Source organism: Antedon bifida, chromosome 8 (assembly GCF_963402885.1).
Source record: "Antedon bifida chromosome 8, ecAntBifi1.1, whole genome shotgun sequence".
NCBI classification, from domain to species: Eukaryota; Metazoa; Echinodermata; class Crinoidea; order Comatulida; family Antedonidae; genus Antedon; species Antedon bifida.
Genome location: NC_136233.1, coordinates 20,319,410 through 20,340,362, shown reverse-complemented (window position 1 = coordinate 20,340,362; position 20,953 = coordinate 20,319,410). Strand labels below are relative to the sequence as shown.

General features: G+C 31.0%; 2 protein-coding genes across 2 annotated transcripts in view; one reads left to right on the top strand and one right to left on the bottom strand.

Annotated features, from left to right (window-relative positions):
• Nucleotides 1-20,953, bottom strand: part of LOC144849749 (uncharacterized) — a 55,755-nt gene that overhangs the window by 21,311 nt on the left and 13,491 nt on the right. The window lies entirely within an intron of this gene.
• Nucleotides 478-19,883, top strand: LOC144851046 (uncharacterized). Its single transcript, XM_078708568.1, has 16 exons — nucleotides 478-1,355; nucleotides 2,258-2,330; nucleotides 3,894-4,217; nucleotides 4,474-4,815; nucleotides 5,218-5,241; nucleotides 5,662-5,985; nucleotides 7,632-7,946; nucleotides 9,124-9,441; nucleotides 11,061-11,375; nucleotides 11,577-11,613; nucleotides 11,809-11,958; nucleotides 12,225-12,394; nucleotides 13,423-13,491; nucleotides 18,298-18,395; nucleotides 18,503-18,634; nucleotides 19,704-19,883. Exons 1-16 carry the CDS (start codon nucleotides 489-491, stop codon nucleotides 19,881-19,883), a joined length of 3,738 nt encoding a protein of 1,245 aa, XP_078564694.1. The 5' UTR covers nucleotides 478-488.

Below are 20,953 nucleotides of genomic sequence, written 5' to 3'. Positions count from 1 at the left end.
ATTATTAACTATTTGCTTTGATGTGTTTGCTGTTGCTCTTAGCGACATGCAAACAAAGCCTATTTAAAAAAAATTTCTTATCAGATGTCTATAGTCCGGGTTTTATATTGACCTGACAACAAACAAACCGTTCTTCCCAAGAATAATATTGAAAGGTTAAATCAAAAGGAAAATTACTGAAAAAATCAGGATCTCAATGGTGTATACATGATGTAAAAAAACATAAGTAAAAGGCTAAATCAAAATGATGAATTAAAACAGCCATAAGCTTTTTAGATAGCACTAATCTTTCTTCTGTGCTACTGAGAATACTTGGAAAGAAGTAAGAAGATATGAGCTGCCTGAATAGAGTGGATTGGAGGAAGTATAACAAAGAAGGCACAGGCTGGTGAATAGAGAGTGGGGAGAGTAAGAATGGAAAACATAGCATATAAAATATAATGTACATATTTATTTGTCTTTCCAGATCGCCACTTTGAGCAACAATAATGGCAAGTAATGAAACAGTGATCAAACCATATCCTGAGATTTTAGAAATACCATGTAATGATATTGAATTTGGAGAACTTATTGGACATGGTGGAACGTGCAGTGTGTTGAAAGGGGTTTGGAAAACTAAAAAAGATTTTCCTGTTGCGATTAAACGTCTCAACCATTTTCGAGAAATTGAAATTGTTGTATTAAGAAAAATTAAAGCTGACGAAGAACAAAAACATATTGGTAGAAAATTCATAACAGAGATTCTAGGGGTTAGTAAGAAAGATCATATGGATTGTATGATAATGGAATATGCAGCTAATGGATCATTACATCATTATTTAAGCCAGAAACGAGAACAGGAGCAACTTCTTGAGAATGAAAAATTTTTCACCTGGACACGGCAAGGCGCTCTTGCAATACAGTATCTTCATGAACTTGATATAATTCATCGAGATATCAAATCGCCAAATTTTTTAATTACTGATAAACATAATTTGAAAGTTTGTGACTTTGGAATTTCCTGCATAACTGATAAGACAGTTATTACTAAATATACTGGTTCTCTTCCATGGATGGCTCCTGAAAGCTTTGAGGCTTTTTTTAAAGGCCCTAGGTCAAACATAAAGGTATCAAAGCGTTCAGACATATATTCGTACGGTGTTGTGATATGGGAAATGAAAACCTTGATTGAACCGGATGATAAGAGGGTGGATAATATGTACCCGCTAGATGATGAAATGCCCTCTAAGTTAAAGGATATGCTACATAGTTGTTGGGAGACAGACAGAATGAAAAGGCCAAGTATTTTAGATATACTGCAAACCATGCAGGACTTGTCTATTACAATGGAGGTTGAAGTCAAAGATTTTATAGAGGTGTGTTCTTAAATCCAATCTCAATAATGTTTTACTCAAATGGGCCTGGGTTTTTGAAAGAAAGTAGTAAAACTGTTTTTGTGGGTTTAAGGCAGATCTGGTTTAAGGTACAAATGGTTTAAGTTAATTTGTTTCAAGTTTTCTATAGGCACGGTCGGTCAGTCTGTTGGCTGTCGAGACTGTACATGAAACATGGTTGATATTGCTCCTTATTTTATGTTTTATCATCAGCACACAATGAATGGCCAAAGCCCATTTCATCAACACCAATATCAATCAATCAAACTATCAATCAATCGTCAATAGCACCATTCCAAAAGTCATTGCTCATGGCGCTAAAATATAAAATTACCCTATCAGCAATGGTGAGTAAAGACGGCGAGTTTAGTTGATGGTGATTAAAGCCGGCCTAACCCTTGTACTTCAATAACTATGGTGTGAGTAATTATGAATTTAGACATTCCAAATAGGTGGTTGAAATGATCGTACAAAGTAGGCCAATGGTGACCGATGATAGAAACATTTGCATTGGGCACATAGTCAAAATAATAATTTACATGCAGGGTTGACCACCACTTTCAGCACAAATATTGAATTTGTTTTTCCTGTTAATGCCAGGATCAATGCGAATCAAAATAGCAATTGAAATGACTGGTACCTATCTCTTGTATGTTAACAGTGAAAACTCGCAAAGTACACCTGACATCACAGCAATTTACGGCGACGGCTGTACGATGATATGCACGGCGATATCGTAAATCTCCCAATTGTTCTGAAATCATATGTACATCCCTTACATATGTTAGGGAACTGAAATATTTACAATTTCAGCAATCTGCGCTTTTATTGTCCTTTTTTTTTAAATGAAATAACAACTCTAATAATTTATTTTATGTTTATAGATGCCAGATGACAGACCATTTCCTGGTGGCTACAACGATGCTGTAAATGTGGAAAAAAGGTTAACAAAAGTTGGTAAATACAATAATTTATTATAATTTGGTTTTGGAACATGTGTTAATTCTCTAAACCTACAGTGTATTGTACAAAAACTACAACATTGAAAATAATTTTTTACAGAAGCCAAATGGTGCTGTAAACGTCAAAAAAAGAGTAAATAAAAGTAATTATTCTCATTAATAAACTTAAACATTGTTTTCAATATGGGCGTAAGCTTGGTGGGACGGAGTGAATGGTGATGGGCTTTGAGCGAGGGGTTAATCTCGCAATTGTTCTGAAATCATATGTACATCCCTAATACGTTGTAAAAATATGGTCCTCGGTCAAGTTGCCCTTTAAGATAATATAATATAATATAAAGCATATTATTGGACAATTATGACAAAGTAGAAAGAAAATCAAACAAACATTAATAAAACTGTATTCATAATGAAATCAAACAGTACAGTACAGTATTTGGTGAAATTGCATGTTGACCTTTTGACCTTTATTGGTCACATGATTTGTTTTATTGCGCAATAAATATGTAACTATGCGTTTATTGGTGACCAAGTTTAGTGTGGAATGTCGGCCTTTTTGAAATACAAAATGGCACCTACTGTAACTTTTTTGGATTCAGCATCTCAAGAATAACAAAATTAGCTGAAAAAATACTTGCTAATAGGGCAATTTAAATAAATGGTATGCAAGTGTGTTGGCAAATCATATAAAAGCATATTACATTTCCTATATTGAATAATACAAAATTATTTTGACATGGATTTTTTGGAAAAAAAACAAATTATTTTGCATTTTTTTTCTAAAAATTTATTTTTCTATTTTGTATTCACTTTTAAAAAACATACTTAATTTTCAGATATTTCATCAATAATTTCTTAGAAATATACCTATTAAAGAAATACCTGATTTACTGATAATCATCGATTTACAATATGGCAAAAAGAAATCAACCAAACGGTATTCTGATGTGTGATTTGATATAGTGTTCTCAAGTAAAAGCTAACTAAATGTTAAATCCACTTACAGTAATTGTATAGTCACACACCATAACACACACTAGGTGTGTAATAAGACTCCACCCCACCCCCTCCCTCCACTATTGTTTCTATTTAAAAAAAATCAAGATTATGTGAATAATGTTTTTTCGTCTTAAATTTTCTTACATGTGTACTCTGTTAATATATTTGATCCTAAAACGCCACAGCACAAGTTAATCATAATAGGCAACTAAATAATTGAAGATCATCTTCATTCTCACACAACAAAAAATTGCCTTGCTTTCATCATATAATAACCATTTGGTATATTATGGTTGGCCTAAAAATAAACTTGGTTGGACAGGTTTGTCCAGCATCTGCCCCTTTTTATGTGTCCCAAACATATATGTCCAGTGAGCATTTGTGTCATTTTGTTTGTGGATGTCGTTTATAAATTATTGATTATGGATTATGAAAGGAGTTTTTTTAATAGAAAATTACCTGCCTTTTTTTGTTGCGGAAATACATCCCTTACACCTTCACCATCTTTTATATGTTAAGATATTGTACACTATAATTTACATTTTTTTTCTTATTACAGGTCCATTTTTAACAATGGAAAAGAGTGAATTGCACACTGTCGCAGGAAGAAATGCTAGAATTCCTTTTAATATGTCACCAATACAAAAACAAATTAAAGAATTTGTTTTTTATAAATTTGAATCCAATAAATGGAAGAAAATTGCTGATAATAGTCTTACAATTATTAGCAGATTTAAAGTTAAATATAGTAAGGATAAGCTGACAGGTTTTCTTGAAATTTCGAATGTTAAATCTTCAGACGCTGGTAACTACCGTTGCCAATGTGTGATAGAAGGGGAGGATGTTCACTCTACAACAACCAGGTTGGAAGTTATCAAAGGCTGTAAGTATACAACATTTGAATGCTAAAATTTAAAAAAAATGTAACTATTGTTTGTACACATTTCCTCTTATTCAATCTATGATCTATCACAAAGACCACAATCAATCATCACAAAAAAGATAATTGAAGATAAAGTTATTGTTAGACCACAAAACAAATGTGTTTCTTCTCATTCACTTAAGATGCTACACTGTTCTCAAATGATAATTATGTTTTGTTACTAATGTACTCCTGTATATACTATTTCTACTTTTAGATATGAAACTCAATGATTGTCTTGTGACAAATGGCGAAAAAGCAGTTTTAACTTGCAAGTATGAACTTCAGAATCGAGTGAAAACTGCCAATTGGTATAAAAAGATTTCTGATGAATACATAATGATTTTCACTTCCGATACCTCTCAAGAGAAGAAGATTAAACAAAGACCTGAAGGATGTAAAGCAACTCATATTCATCGTAAACAAATAAGCTTAGAGTTTGAGAAAGTGACATTGGCTGATGCTGGGGAGTACATATGTGAACTTACAACTGCAATGGATATAACCAAAGGCAAATTTGCAGAAACACATAGATCATCTGCACACTTGCATGTACAGTGTAAGTAAATTGTGTATTGTGTAAAGCAGGTTGTAGTTTGAAGAAATATTGTTTCACCTAATAATAATATTAATTGCGATGTCTTAGTTGACTTTTTCCTATTCTCTGTTAATATAGTATACTAATATAGTATATTCAATTTTCTTCAATCCCCAATTAAAATGACAGACACTAATTTGTTTGGATATTTCATAATATATTTTCATATGATTTCATAATGTTAATAAATTCATTGCTGACAGTTAAAAGGTGTAATTTTTATTTTATTTATAATTTTAAAAGTTAATGGGCCAATTCAACCTCTATGACAATCTTTACTTTAAAAAAAGAAAGATTATTATATTTAAGAAACAAATTGTATCAATTGTGTAATTCAAAAGATGTAAATTTATATGTTTCAAGGGATTAAGCTAACAGTTAAGAAAGGTAATATTTTTACAGTATTTCATCTACATTTATTTTGAGAATTACTAAATTTCTCTTTTATTATATGCAAATATGGTCAAATATCACACTTCCGGTCATTTCTTTGTAAAGTGTTTAATTAGAGCAAATATAAAAATATTTACATTCTGAATAAGTCTGTGAAAAAATCAACTATCTGGCATTAGTGGTTTTCGAGATATGGAAAGACTGTAATTTCACCCCCATATTTGCATATTTCATGAGGAATGCACTATTGGATTTTTTTCAAATTATAATCTTATGTGTTTGGTGATAAGGTTTAAATGACTACTGTATTTGTTCTGTGTAATATATGCATTATAAATAGTGATTTGCAAATACTGGTGATGAAACATTTTGTTTAATGAAATGTTTATCTGGACCATTTTGTTTTTTGTACAGTAGCTGTCATGAAAATTCCTAAAGTTTCTACCAAGGAAGGTATTAAATGTGTTAAATTGTTGGTATACCTAACATTTGCTGATGATTCTGCTGTAATATCCAATGTCAAGTGGTATAAGCATGTTGAAGGTGGAGAAAACAAGCTGCTGACATTGAAGTCAACTGATTCAACATCACGCTTTCAATGTGGATATGTGGATAAGGAGATGATATATCTTAAGATCAACAATGTTGAATCTGAAGATGAAGGAAAGTACATGTGTGAAGTGCAAGTTGAAGGAACACAGAAAACATACAGTTGTTCTGGAAGGTTAACAGTTCAAGGTAATAGATCTAACAAATTTTACTTGCGGTGACATCTTCCAGTGGATACAATTTATAGTCGGGAGCAATGGTGTTAACCCTACAACAATCGACTTGTAGAGTATTGCCGCCTCATAGGATCATTAAAAAAAAAACAATGTTGAGGATCCACCTACATGGCTATGAAGGGTATGTCGGGTGAATTTAAAAAATAGAAAATGCATTAATCCTCTCATCACCCATGCAATCACAGATGACTTTGTATATTATGATGTGTTTGCTCTACATAACAGTACTTTAACGATTACAGTATAAACTACAATAAAAATCCAGAATAACCTATAAATCCTGTAAACTACAGAGAAACAAATCAAATTAGAGCATGGTTCAGAATTTTTGAGCGTTTTAAAATTGTGTTTGCGGCGCACATTTGGTATGCCTAGAATAAAAACGTAGCATAAAGTTATAGTAAGGATCACCTTAAAGGCCAGGTTCATACATTCCAATAATTATCGATCTATATTTTCTCCTACAGGTATGTTTCATAATTTTTGGGATTTTATTTGTGTTACATGAGCTTGTTGAAAATAAGCACTTTCTTGTCAGTGGGGGGATAGTTCAAATTACACAGTAACATCTCTATTCTTTTGTACACAAATTTTGTAAATAGAAAGGCAATTTAAAAAGCTATGAAAAATAAACGGTGTCGTAAAAAATGTTATCAGATGACTAAATATAGGTAATATAACTTGAATCTTACATTTTTGGTATTTTTATTCAACTTCAGATTTTTATTTTCATGCTATAGCAAAAATTATCCACCGTATATCCACCATCTTTTTTCACCTTCTAGGGAGTCACCAGATATGTTATTGCATTAGGTTAAACTACCAACTACTGAAAAAAAGTCTTCCTGGTTTTTATGGCAGAATTTTGCAAATTAGTATTTGACCATATTAAGGGAATTCATGTTTTTTCGTCTTGATTTTTGTTACAATATTTGATTTATGTACAATTAGTCAGATATTATATTTACAATTCATGCTTGTACCTGAGCTTTAAGGCAAATAATTCGCTGAGAGTTATTCCAATCGTCGATGTACGATTTTGTACACGCCCTAAGAATGAAAGAAAACGAATGATAGGGTCTACACTTTAAATTTTAGAAAGATACAACAATATAGTTATAAAGCCTTTTGATCCAGAGATAATTTTTTTATTATAATAAGTCATAATTCAGTGAATATTTAGTTTAAAAACTTTACATATAGCCCATGACCGTAGCAAAATGGATGTTGGGTGTAAAATTGAGACAAATCGGATGTCGCACGGCAGCGTACATAGCGGATTCACTTTTTGTGTTAGCCTTTTATAGATAGATATATTCTATATGATACATAATAGGCACAGATCAGGACTATAAAGCGTTTGCATCAGGTTATAGAATGGCATATATCGACTGTGCTCAAATTTAGTCCATGTTCAATAGTAACTGTAGTGTAACAAAGATAATGCTACATTTTTTTTAATTTATTGACATTTTTGGTGATAAAATTGTTCTGTTTTTCTATTTATATTTTTCATTTATTTGCAACCAGATGATGTGCAAGTACTGTATTGAGGTGCGATAAAAATGTTTTGTTATTTTTTGTTTATTATATTTGTAGGTCCTGATTATGCTACCATTATCGGTGATTTGGTTAAATTGTCGTTAAACTTAAATGTTGATGATTCTGCTGTATTATCCCGTGGTAAGGATGGTAATGTCACATGGTTTAAGCTTGTTGAAGGTGATAAAAAGGAGAAGCTGGCATCATTGCAGTCACCTACACCACGCTATGAATGTAAAATCAGTGAGGATAAAAAAAATACAGTTCTTGAGATCAGAAATGTTGTGCCTGGAGATACAGGAGAATACATATGTGAACAGGAAGTTGAAGGAAGACAGAAAACATATGAATCTGCAACTTTACTAGTTAAAGGTACAGTGATATCTAAATAGATTTAGTGCTGGAATTAAATACTTAAATTTTTTTAAAAATACAAAAAAATCTGTTGTAGTGGAGTCTGTTTTTGTTTTGTATACAGGTTGCCCACCATCTACGAATTCAATTTTTGATGGTCGCCAAGCAAAATTACCCCTTGGTTCACCTAATTTGCATAATTTAAAATGGCAGACATTTTCACTTAAACACTCTATATCTCTGAAACTACTGGTCATAGAGAGTTGATGTTCAGAACATAAACATTCCTATTTACTCTAATGAAGAATTTTTGGAAAAAAATGACCGGAAGTTTTAACCTTTGACCCATATTTTAAGGCATTGCCATATCTCAGTATGTTGTCATAAACAGTTTATTTTGGTGTCAAATTATTCAAAATATATATGTTACTATTTAGTTTAATGAAAAATGTCATCCAAAAATGCCCGGAAGTACGTAGTTTTGCATTTGACCTTTGACCTGTTTTTTTCAGGCAAATTGCCATATCTCATTATTGGGCTGGCGTGGAAGTTTTGGTGTCAGTTTGTTCAGAATATATATGTTTCTATTCTGCTTAATAGAAGATTTATCAAAAAAATGTCAAGAAGTACAGTTATTGACCTGTTGCATACATAAAATTCTAAATTTAAAAAATCTAAAAAAAATCTAAAAGTTAACTGTATATTTATATTATTTTGCAATCCACTTTTGAGCACTTGTCGAAGATGGCTACTTGCATGTGCAATTGAACAAGGTACACTGAATGAAGTTGAATAGATTGTCCTATTTGTAGTGAGTCTAGAGTAATGCAAATGACAGAAAATTGTATAGACAAAATATACCCAATCTCATTCTCATCTAATCGAGTACTTAAATGAAGTCTTCCACACATTTAGCAATAATGTGTATTGATGAAATCCATTCAAGTTTTGTTTTGGAAAGTTAGTGTTTCCATCACTTGTGTTTGTTTGGTTTTTACATTCAGGGTAATTGTCCTATATTGCATTGCTTCGCTGAGTATCGGATGTTTTTGACATCCTTGTACATAAGAAGCTGGACTTTTTTTTTCAATGTTTAAATATTGTTTCAACAAACAATAAACACTGATTTAAAGACTTGGAATGCAATAGTTCAGAATGTGTCTTGTTTACCATCTAATATTTAATTTATTTTCAGATTTGTTGAACGACAGTGCAGTGTTGTCTGTGAAAGGAGGAGATGCCATGATTCATTTTAATGTGCCACAATTAGCATTACCACCACAGCAAATAGAAATTGTTTTTGAAAAATTTGAATCTAAAGAATGGAAACAAGTTGCTGATAATGGTTTAAGAAGTTTAGGCAGATATCAACTAAAATATAGTAACACAAAACAGACAGGTTTTCTTGAAATTTCTGACATTGGAACTTCTGATGCTGGTAAATTTCGTTGCCGTGTTACAAAGGGGAATGAAACTTATAGAGGAACATGCGAACTACAGGTTATTGAAGGCAGTAAGTATCTTAGAATAGTCACATTTAATCAATAACTTTTTTTCAACTAGCAGTATAAACAGTTTCCAGCCAAAAGTCATGTAATTTTAAAATTACAATTTAGTCATGAAAAACATTGGTTTGTTCAAGGTCAGTATAAAATTGACGTTTAGACCAATGATATAAGAACAAACTATTATTATTGTTTTATAGATAGTGTTGAAGTTACATACAAATTAATATCTAGCCATAAATTGTACTTCTATCGATGGTAGTTTTTTAAAAATGCTTTGTTTTTTGGTTATTTGCAATTGTTAGCAACATAATACATGTATATTGTTATTATAAATTGACAATGTATCAAATCAAACATAAAATAATTTATTTATCTGCTTATCCGTTTGCAATAAAAATTGATATTTAAATCCCATTTATTAACTATAACTTAAGATTTACAGGGCCTAGCCATCATGAGGCAGACGATCAGGCGCTTGCCTTGTCTTAAATTTCAATTTTCACCACCCACCTCAATTTCCCAGCAGAGATCGTCATATTTTATATTAATACTTAAATTTTAAAGCATCTTTGCCTCGTCTGTTTTTAACCTCTCACTACGGTCTTGTTTGGTTTGACTTTGGCTATCAAACAACAGGACACTGAGCTTGTCTTTCCAAGATAGGCTATTGTAACAGACTTTGATCTGCGGTTAGGCTTCATCGAATTCATACAAATCCCTCGAATTCTAGGCTGTACACCATATACGTCAAATTATTTTTATTGCTATTTAATTGTGTTTTGGTACTTAAGGTCCCATGTGTTTAATTTTTAATAGGCATCTAATTTTTAAAATTTAATTTGATGGAATTATCAGTTTTATAAATTGTTCATTGTTCATGCTGTTGATTGAATTTATTGTGTACTGTTAACCTTCATTTTGACAATGTTCATATTAATTCAAGGCAAAATGATGTGTATACTCACTAATGGCGTTCACATCGAACTATGGCTAGTTAATTTAACTAGATTATCTGTATGATCTCGCCATAATTTGGATGTGAACGCTCAATTATGTCCGGATGATGGTTTTTTTCTGGACAATTATTGCTGCTTGGAAGTAAATCCAAGGATAGCCAGTTATTTTATGACTTAGGGTAATCCAATTAACAACCCAGCAGGTGGCCTTCAGCCTCATTTGCACCAATGAGATTGAAGAATTTTTTAACCTAATTGACCATTATTATGGTCATTTTAATATTTAACATTTGAATTGCAAAGAATATGCTTATTCTTCTTCATGAAGAATTAAATGAACTATATCTGACGAGGACAGAGGTCAATAGAAGATAAGAATAGAGTAGAATACAAAAGACAGAAAGTAAAATGACCAATTGTGTGTAATCACAAGTTAAAAGTAAACAACATACAGGATAAATAAAAAAAAGAGATGATTTTATACATAAAATAGTATTTAAAATCTTCAATACCAGGTTTTTATGAAATTGAATTAACTAGACATAATTGTACCAAAGTACGGGATTTGTCAAGGTTAGTCCAATTAGTAGAAAATTGTTAAATCCACTTCTTCTAGACATAGTTCCATGTGAACCTCACTAGTACTGTATTGTTATGTTTTTTTGTAGCTATGACACTGGATGATTGTATTGTGAAACTAGAAGATAAAGCTGTTTTAACTTGTAAGTATGAAGCTGAGATGCCGGTGAAAGTTGTCAATTGGTATAAGAAGACTGTTGATGGAAACAAGATGATATTTACTTCTGATGAATCACAACAGAAGAAGACAAAAAAAGTGTCTGAAAGATACAAAGCAACTTATAATGATAATGAAACAAGTTTGGAGTTTGAGAAAGTATCAATGATTGATGCTGGAGAGTACAGGTGTGAATTTAAGGCCACAAAAGGAATCATTGGCAAATCAGCACAATTGTGTGTATACTGTAAGTACATTTTAAAATATCTATTTTTCCATGAAACTAAAGTTGAGTGTATTTAAATAAATTAGTATGAACTAAAGCATGTGATCTAAATGCTCATTTTACCCTAAAGCACCGGAAGTTATTTTAAAGTAATTTAATTTTGATTACTTATGGTGTGAAACATTTAGTAATATTTAATGTTTTATTTTCTTTTTTCAATAGTTGACGTGTTTACTGCTGAACCAGGTAACACATATAGGTAATGTAAATGTTTTATTTGGATCTCATAATCTGAAACATAAATTGTGAAACAAGCATCATCAAATCATCACAATTGTTGTTCTTTTGTTTTGCCATTTATACATATTTGTATGTTCTTGAATATCAGTTATTTTGTAAATTCATCTCATTTTTAATTAAGTTTTTGTGTTTATTTTGTTCTCTTATTTCACAGACGTCCTACTGTAGTTTTTACAAAGACTCATATTCTTGTATTTTGTGTGCAAAACAACTCAAATGTAACAATGAAGAAAAGAGAATTGAACGTAAAGAGTGAGACTAAATGGGATGAACCAATACAGATTTTACATGAAAAGAATACAAGGTATTGGTATAATATTTCCTGAGAAGATATGACAATAAATAATTCAAATTAAAAATTAAATTGAATATATTCCATTGCCCAGTCAATTGTGTGTATAGTACAATATCAAAATTTAAATATTTTTTAAAAGAGAGAAAACAATTACAGATATCATCTAAACTTGGTAAAACTGATCTTTAGATTGCTTGATCAATTTATGTTTTTATATTAATTTTTTTTACAATAACTGTTGAATTTGTTCTGTTTATTATCTATTTACTCTACAGCTTACGTAATCCAGTACCAATTGTGACAAAAACAGGACAGGTGATTCTAATATGCCTTGCACAAGATAATAACACACAAAAGAGAAGGATTATGTCGAGGTATAGTGATGATAATGGAGTGAATTGGAAACCATTTAAACATTCTGTGGATGAAACAGCTGATATTCTAAGTAATTATAATTTAGATTATGTTGTTAGTTGTATATATTCATGCATATGACGTGATATTCTTAGTCCCTCAAATTCATGTTCTGTTTTACTGTATGTCCTTTTCTGCAATCACTAAGACAGCATGCAATATTATTTTAGTTGATGTGTTTATTAGACTATAGTAGGTGTGTTAAGGTGCTTATTTGAGGCAAATCCTTCAAATTTTGATAACATTCTAGAACTTGGCACAGTTATCAAAAACCTAAATCGAAGGGTTGCACAAAATTTGGTCAATGGAAATCCAAAGTGGCTGAAAACAATCCACACTAAACATCCATGGTGTCATTGGAAAGAGAAATTAATACTGATCATTTAATTCCATTACACCCGTATACAAAAAGTCATTTTACAAGTGCAAAAGCCACATGCACGTACATTAAAATACGAGCACAACAAGTTGATATACAGTATGCCATCCTATGATCTGATGCATATATGCTTATACAGTAGTGCTGAGTTGTGCCTATTATGTACTGTCATTTGTAGAGAATATATACAGTATACACTGTATATCAATATACAGTGTAGCATAGGTGAATTTAATATGGGACCCACGTATGTTCTAATTTTTTGGTATGATGATGTTATCAAAATTAACACGAAGATGACAATTTTAAATTTGTATAACTTTGACAAAAGAGATGAAAAAACTGCCTTTTAAATTCAAATGGCCATTTTATAACGTCACAACATCTGATAGGCACAATTTTTATATGAATTCATATCTACATTTCAGCAGCTTTCATAATAAGTTACAAACATCAAGGTCACCTTTAATTCTGAAGAGCTATACAGTATGTTAAAATATACAGTGTAGGTGATATTACACGATCCAAGTTATTTAGATTGTTAGGTGTGATAAACTCATCAAAATGAAAATAGTGGTGAACTGAAGTTTTCATGTAATTGGTAAACAAAATCTCTAGGTAGTGATCATTTTATTTATTCTAAATGTTCACCTAATAAGTAATTACATTGTGTTTTTCAGGCCTGGGTGGTGTATGCTTAGATTCAGGAAAAATGGTTGTTGCAGGAGTTTGCAAGATAGACAATGAGAGTAAGAATATTATTAAGAGATACTTTCACTACTAACTTTGACAGTTGTCATTTTATTTCCCTATTGTTTTTAACATTTGCGCTTTTTTGTCATGACTGAACATATTCTCACATATTCAAATATAAATTATTTTCCAATCTTTTTTAAATGCATTTGCTTGACTCATCCTCTTGCCCAACTGTAATAAACTAGAAATAAGTAGGTCCCATTATTGATGATTGCTATTAAAAATAGTTATTGTTTAATTTAGTCCTCATATACATTTTCTTGTATACACTTTAAAGCCTCATTCCCTAGGTTGTTTAGAACTAATTTAAGGTCACAAACTACAGTACATTGAATGTAAAAATAAATACTATATGGTCCTATTGCGATAACTAATTGTGAAAAATAAGTCTATTCTAATCATTTAAGCGGCTCACTATAAATCCCAAGATGCATTGCATGCGGATTGATATTTTCATTTTTCTTCTGTGGTTCACCCACTCGATCGGACGTTAAGGCCAAAACAAAGTAAAGAATCGTAACTTTTCAGCGAAAATACCGTATTTTTCCCAATTTGTATCACCGAATTTTGGCAAAAACATAAAATAACATCAGACTAGGCCTATAGCTGGCTTACGATGTTCGTAAAGTTACTGCTGTTTACCAGCTAGTCAGACAAAACTAGGCCTATCTAGGCTAGGCCTAAAGATTGTCCAGGGGAGGATGAAGGCCTCAGCATGCAGTCTCCAATGCCATCTGTCTTTCGTCTTGCTGTACCAATTGGTACTGCTCCAATATTGTTGGAGTTGTCTCTCCAACGCTTTCTTTGTCTCTGCTTCGCTTTGCTTTCCCGTCATTGGTGTCCACATTGTTAAGGCTTCACTCCAGCTGTTATCCTCTCTTCTAGACACATGACTTGCCCATGTCCACTTTTTTCTTTTCACAGTTTCAAGTTTGTCTTGAGTATCAGTTTTCTCTCCTTCTCCATTTATTGGTGTTCCTATCTTTGTAGGTGATGTTCAGCATACTCCTTTCCATATTGTGTTGTGCTGCTGCTAGTTTTTTTTTTTTCTCCCCTTTTTTGCTCATTGTCCAGGTTTCTGCTACATATGTCATTGTGGGGAGAATGCATTGGTCAAATATCTTCTTTTTTAAACATATTGGAAGATTCCCTTTCATTATTTCGCTATGTCAAAACAAATGTATCAAAACAAGATCCTTTGCTAAGGTGTTTGAGTCTTTTATTGCCAAATGGATTATCGAGGGCATTAGTGAAAAACTGGATGCTAAGTAGTATGATAATACTAAAGGTTCATTACTGTGCATTACATCATGGATATGTTAAATTTCTTGAAGCCTTGAAGCCAAAACAATCTGTTACTAAGGCTTTCGACAGAGTTAACCATACAATTATCATAAACAAATTAATTAAACTTGGCGTCAGGTTTTCCATCGTTCCCCTCATCTGCAGTTTATGTGGAAGAACCCACAATACTAAACTTGAAAAACATCTCTCACCAAATCAATATGTTAAGTACCGTAGGGAACCAAATTGGGACCCATCTTATTCTTAGTTTTAGTTAATGATGCGGCCACTGAAAGTCACAGGGGCCAAATTTTTGGATGACCTGACGCTAGGGGAAGTACCAAATGTGGGGCTCCCTCTGATTTCCAGAGTATTATCAATAGTGTCAGTGTGTACATCAAATGATGTTGTACCAAAACCAGCCAAATGCCAAATTATTGAATTCAATTTTTCAAAGCAACGGCAGATTAATTTAGCCTATAATATCAATAATTTTGACCTTCCAATAGTTAAGGAGTTAAAGATACTTGGTGTAAAAATTGGGGTTCCAATGTTAATGATATAGCATCAAGAGCCTCGCGCACCAATCGGTGATCTGATTATGGGTTTTATATCATACCTGTATCTGACCTGTTCTGGAATATGCCCAGGTTTGGCATTCATATTTAAGTGTACAACAATCCAATAAAATAGAAAGAATTCAGAAGCGAACTTTAAGAATAATTCTAGGCCCGGGTTAGAATTTGCCTTAGAATATGTGGTTTGCCTCCGTATCCGTAGAGAACATCTTTTTCTTAAGTTTGGCAAGAGCCTTTTAAAGTCCATAATATTTAGGGATATGTTACCTCAATATACCCAGCTAACAATTTTACGTTGAAAAAACATTATAAAAACATATCCATTTGGTTTTGAAAACGTTTAAACCATATGTTTTAAAAACGTGAATTTGTGAAGTTTTGCGAGCATTAAAATAACATATTTTAGAATATTGTAACAAAAATACAAGGTTTCAAAAACGTATTTGTTTGATTTTGAAAAAGTTGTAATTATACGTTTTAATAACATGAAGTTTTGCGAACGTTAAGAAAACGTTTTATTGAAACGATTTAAAAACGATTTTTAAACGTATAAATAATGCAATATTTTTCCAATAAAATGTTAAAAAATATGTTTGTGAAGTTTTGAAAACGTTTTAAAAAAATATAAAAACGTCTTTGTGTTAAATAATCTTTAATTTTATTTTTTTTAAACGTCATAAACAGGTTTCCTTTATCTTGTCGCTGTACATGACTTCAAACGCATAAGTGTTTTTAATCACCAATTTAATGAATACATCGATAATCAAAATATTATAATTCTGCACAATCTGTAGACGTTCTTTGCCTCTTTTATATGTTATGTTGTTAATGTTTCACATCAATATTTTGTCTAAAACAAAGCTTAACAAATCGGCTAAGGAATAATTGACAATTAAGTCATTGTTTTAACTTAACTTAACCATTGTCGGTTCCCTTTATGTTTTAGAAGACTAGACGTACAGTGTAATGTTGTCACCTACAGTACATCTCCTACATGAAAGAAAATTTTAACAAATATGAATGAGTAATAATCAAAGTAATGGGAAAGTTAAGTCATCCACATCATGTTCGGAACAAATGTAATCGCGACATTTAATGAATAATAATAATAACAATGCAGATTTCTAGAGCGCGTACATCATTGTCTCAAGGGTCTATTCTATTGATTTGTGGCTCTGGTCATGATTTGTTCCACTGTAGATTGGAATAAACAATAATATTATTCAACTCTTATTATGAAGCTATAATAAGTGTAACCAATAACTGGTTTAATTTGAACTATCCAGACATTTTCAGAATAGCGTGATAATTATGTAGTCTAAACTTACTTTTTATACTATACGATATGAGGAAAGTTTATTGCAATTTCAAAATACATTAAAATTGAAGTTTAACAAAAATAAATATGCAAAAATATGTAAATCGTAGGCATACAAATATAAGTAATTTTTAGAAAAATACATGTACATTTAAGCAAAATACTATATAGGCCTACAAGACTGGACATTATAATTAGAAAAGGACAAAATTAAAAACGACAAAATACAAAATAAAAACTCTTAATAAAAACTCTTGTCAGAAAGGACACCCTTCTAAATAGAAGAGGTTTTTACTTTTATTAAGTACCAGATGGTTAGTTCCTCGCCTCAACTAAACAAAACTCAAAAAAGAAAATAATCATCTATAAATAACAAAAATACCAGATCCATTGCACCCAGGCTGAGTTTAGTGATAAAAATAAAATATTTTACGTTCTGCACATATGTTACTCTAAAAAATAGAATAAAAACAAACAAAATAGATATATAATTTTAAATACACATATTATCTTTAAAGATGTATTGTCCCTTTGAGTAATTCTAAAAAAATTTGTAAAAAAATATTTAGAAAAAAAGTGGGTCATTTTGAAGTATCATAATAGTTATTAACTTTCACCAAAAATTAGTCGAAAAAAAAATCATTTAACTGAAATACAGACGTTTTTTTGTTCAAAAAATAACTTTGACTTCCAGTCAAAGTTTTCGATCAAAACATATCTCATAATGCAACGCGCTTGTTTGGCTACTCTGTATGCATAATCATAAAACTAACTCGCGATCTGTGTGAAAACACCTTCTCAACCGTGACGATTTGTAAACAATTCTAATTAGCATCATGCATAATGCATACTCACGGTTTGAAATCTTTGTTTACTTTCGCTCGCGACAATTTTCCAGACGAAATTTAATCCAATTAATTTACCTGTTAATTACGTAAACTTGTTGTTTTTGGCGCGAATTTTCGACTTAAAGTAAATAACTTTAATATTACTTTGATATGGCCAATTTAAATTTAGAATATTTCTTTTTTCATTTTTTGTGTTTCAAGGGACAATACATCTTTAATAGAAATAAAATGTAGAGCCTACCAAACCATGTGCCTTGTCAGATGTAGTGAAATACAATATACTTAACTTAGGTAGGCCAGTAATAGCCACTACACCATTGTTTGTATTCCACACTCATGAGGTCATTTAGTTTCAGTTTAGGCCTGCATGCACATTATAACGTTTAAAAATCGTTTTTTATACTTTTTAAATTAAATAGAATTACAATGAGAATTGTTGCAAATATAGTTACAATAATTATGTAACCGTTTTTTCCTTACAATGAAATAGTACATTTCAAAATGTTACAATTAATCTGCATTGAAAATGCAATTTAAACCATCGTTAATAAACCGTTAACATTTTTTTGCGAGTTGCATATTTTACAGTATTAGAACATTGGCTTATTATCAATATTTTAGCATTGGCCTGTAGCGTTTTTGTTATTTTTTTGTAGTTTTATTGTCTTTATTATGTAAAATGAATTTCAATTTTAAGTGGACGAATAAAATTTCTTGAATCTTAAATCTTGAAATTATACAAAGATAATTGTTGGTGATGTTGCTTTGTAGAAAGACTATTTGTAATGACAAAAACTGATGATAGTGATTTCTGGGATACAATTACTATTCCTACACCAGCAGCTGCTACCTTAGGAGAACATACAAAAGTAAGACTTTTTTTTACTAAATACTAAAACTAAACTGAACTGTTTACATGATTTAGTTCTCATGTTCTAAATGCACCTTTGTCATACAATGTGATTTTGTTTATTAGGTTGTTGAATATTCTAAGGACAAAGTTTACATCAGCTGTTCATTGGAGGATGGTAGTAAGCGGTTACATGCATACAGCAATGATGGATGTAAAACATTTGGAAATATTGAGAATGCAAATCCAAAATGCGAGGTATCCACGATATGTCAGTTTGTATCAGCTAGAAGCTAAATTAAATGTTGTATAATACATACATAATTATTTATTAATACCAATCATTCAAATACAGTATTAGTGAAAGTATAACTACCGTCCTAGAGTAAATTTAATTAATTAACTCAAATAATAAAATAACCATTTTATTTAATGAAAGTAATTACATTGATGAAGTAGAAATACTGATATATTTGTATACATACAGTATATACAGAACACAACCCCAGGTATACATCAGATATATCATATTTTAATCCTAATTGTGTTAAGGGTACCCTAAATTAAGAAAAAAAACATGTGTACAGTATGTTTTGTCTCAAATCAATCTTTTGAAAGTGTAAAATATTATTTAAAAAAAATCAAGAACTAACCTACTTCAATCAAATGTCAATGGCAAAATTGTTAAAGAAAGATTTTGTCATTGACTATTCTGCTTTTCCTTTGAATTGAACTTTTTTTTACACCTAAACATTTATTGTTTTGGATTTTGTGTTGATGAAAATAAATGAATGAATGAATGCGCTGCTTTCACAACATTTATTATCAAATTTAAAATATTTAAAATTTGTTGTTTTGTACACAGTAAAAAAACATCAAAAACATGATAATGAAAAAACACATCAAAAGATACAAAAAGGATACAGCCAAGAGAGAAAATTCCAATAACAATAAATTGTCATGATGCTTTCAATGAGACACAGTTTATAGTTATACTAATCTTATCTAGATGTTTTGCTGTTATATAGAGTTATAAATTGTAAAAACCAAAAACTACAGTATTATATTAAATAATAAGACTATAAGAGTATGGTGTATTAAGAATATTTCAGGAGTTGAAAGATCGACTGTCATAACTCTTCTTTCAAATGAAATAATTCTCTCTATTCAACAAATTATTTGTTTTATAACACCTACTGTTCTAAAATATTTTTTTATTTAATTAATCCATTTTAAATAATTGTACAAGGCTAGGCCAATTTCATATTTTTATTTTTACCATTTAGTAATTATATAACTTCTTGTTTTAAATTGTATCATTATCTAGGGTGGTATTGTACGTTTACCAACCAAGAAACATGGATTCTACCAAATAGCAATGGCAAGTCATGGAAATGAAACAAATAAGGATCTTACACTTTACTTAAGTGAAGATGGTTGTAAAACATGGTCTCAGTTTTGCAAACTAGGTGCAGTGAATGCAGAAGAATCTGACCTATTTAATTAATCCATTTTAAATAATTGTACAAGGCTAGGCCAATTTCATATTTTTATTTTTACCATTTAGTAATTATATAACTTCTTGTTTTAAATTGTATCATTATCTAGGGTGGTATTGTACGTTTACCAACCAAGAAACATGGATTCTACCAAATAGCAATGGCAAGTCATGGAAATGAAACAAATAAGGATCTTACACTTTACTTAAGTGAAGATGGTTGTAAAACATGGTGTCAGTGGTACATACTGGGTGCAGTGAATGCAGAAGAATCTGACCTAGCTGATAACAGTGTTAGAACAGGGAAAACAGAAGCGATGGAAATAGTATGTGTTTACAGTTATGGTTCAGAAACAGATGGTTATAGCATTAGAATGCTTAGTATAACCAAGGCAATCAGACACTAAGCTTTCCTAGATCAAAACCGCAGTCTGTTAGGATAGCCTATCTTGGCAAGTCGAGCTCAGCGTCCTGTTTGATTGCCTTGGTATAACAATATGTTTACTCAATTAGTATTATTGCTGTATATTAGTTTTATGTTTGATAATTTTCAAATTTTGTAGTGTCCCTACAGCAAGCTTAATTGTATAGATGAAAGTGTTACCTTCTTAAAATCTATATATATAAATTTACGTATGGGCAAAATTCGGTAAATCGCGAGTTACTTCTAGAATGTTTACTCAATGGTATATAAAGTTGGTTCGTACTTCCGGTACTGATTTTAACTACCTGATGTAACCCTGTTTACTAATTAAATTGAGTTAGATAATTACAGTAGTTATGGACAATTAAAGCAAATTTAGGTTCAACGATTTGCCCCAAATAGGGGTTTTTTCCGATCATGGTATACACTGTCTAATGGATGTCCATCTTGAAAAATACCCACACACAATTATAATACGAGGATATTTCACATTTACCTATCTCCATCTACAATAACTGTTTTTAATAGCATAATGTTGAATACAGGCCGATTAAAAAAAATAATAATATACGTTTATACAAATGTATTGATTTGCGATAAATAATGGAACATTCCAATCTCTCCGTATAATTATTTGGTTTAACACAAGTAGGTA

What these genes read in the sequence shown, in the direction of transcription:
- LOC144851046 (XM_078708568.1), top strand. Translation starts at nt 489, where the DNA reads ATGGCAAGTAATGAAACAGTGATCAAACCATATCCTGAGATTTTAGAA. An exon ending in GTTGGAAGTTATCAAAGGCT is followed by an intron (nt 4,218 to 4,473) that starts GTAAGTATACAA and finishes TTCTACTTTTAG; the next exon opens with ATATGAAACTCAATGATTGT. An exon ending in ATGCAAATCCAAAATGCGAG is followed by an intron (nt 18,635 to 19,703) that starts GTATCCACGATA and finishes ATCATTATCTAG; the next exon opens with GGTGGTATTGTACGTTTACC.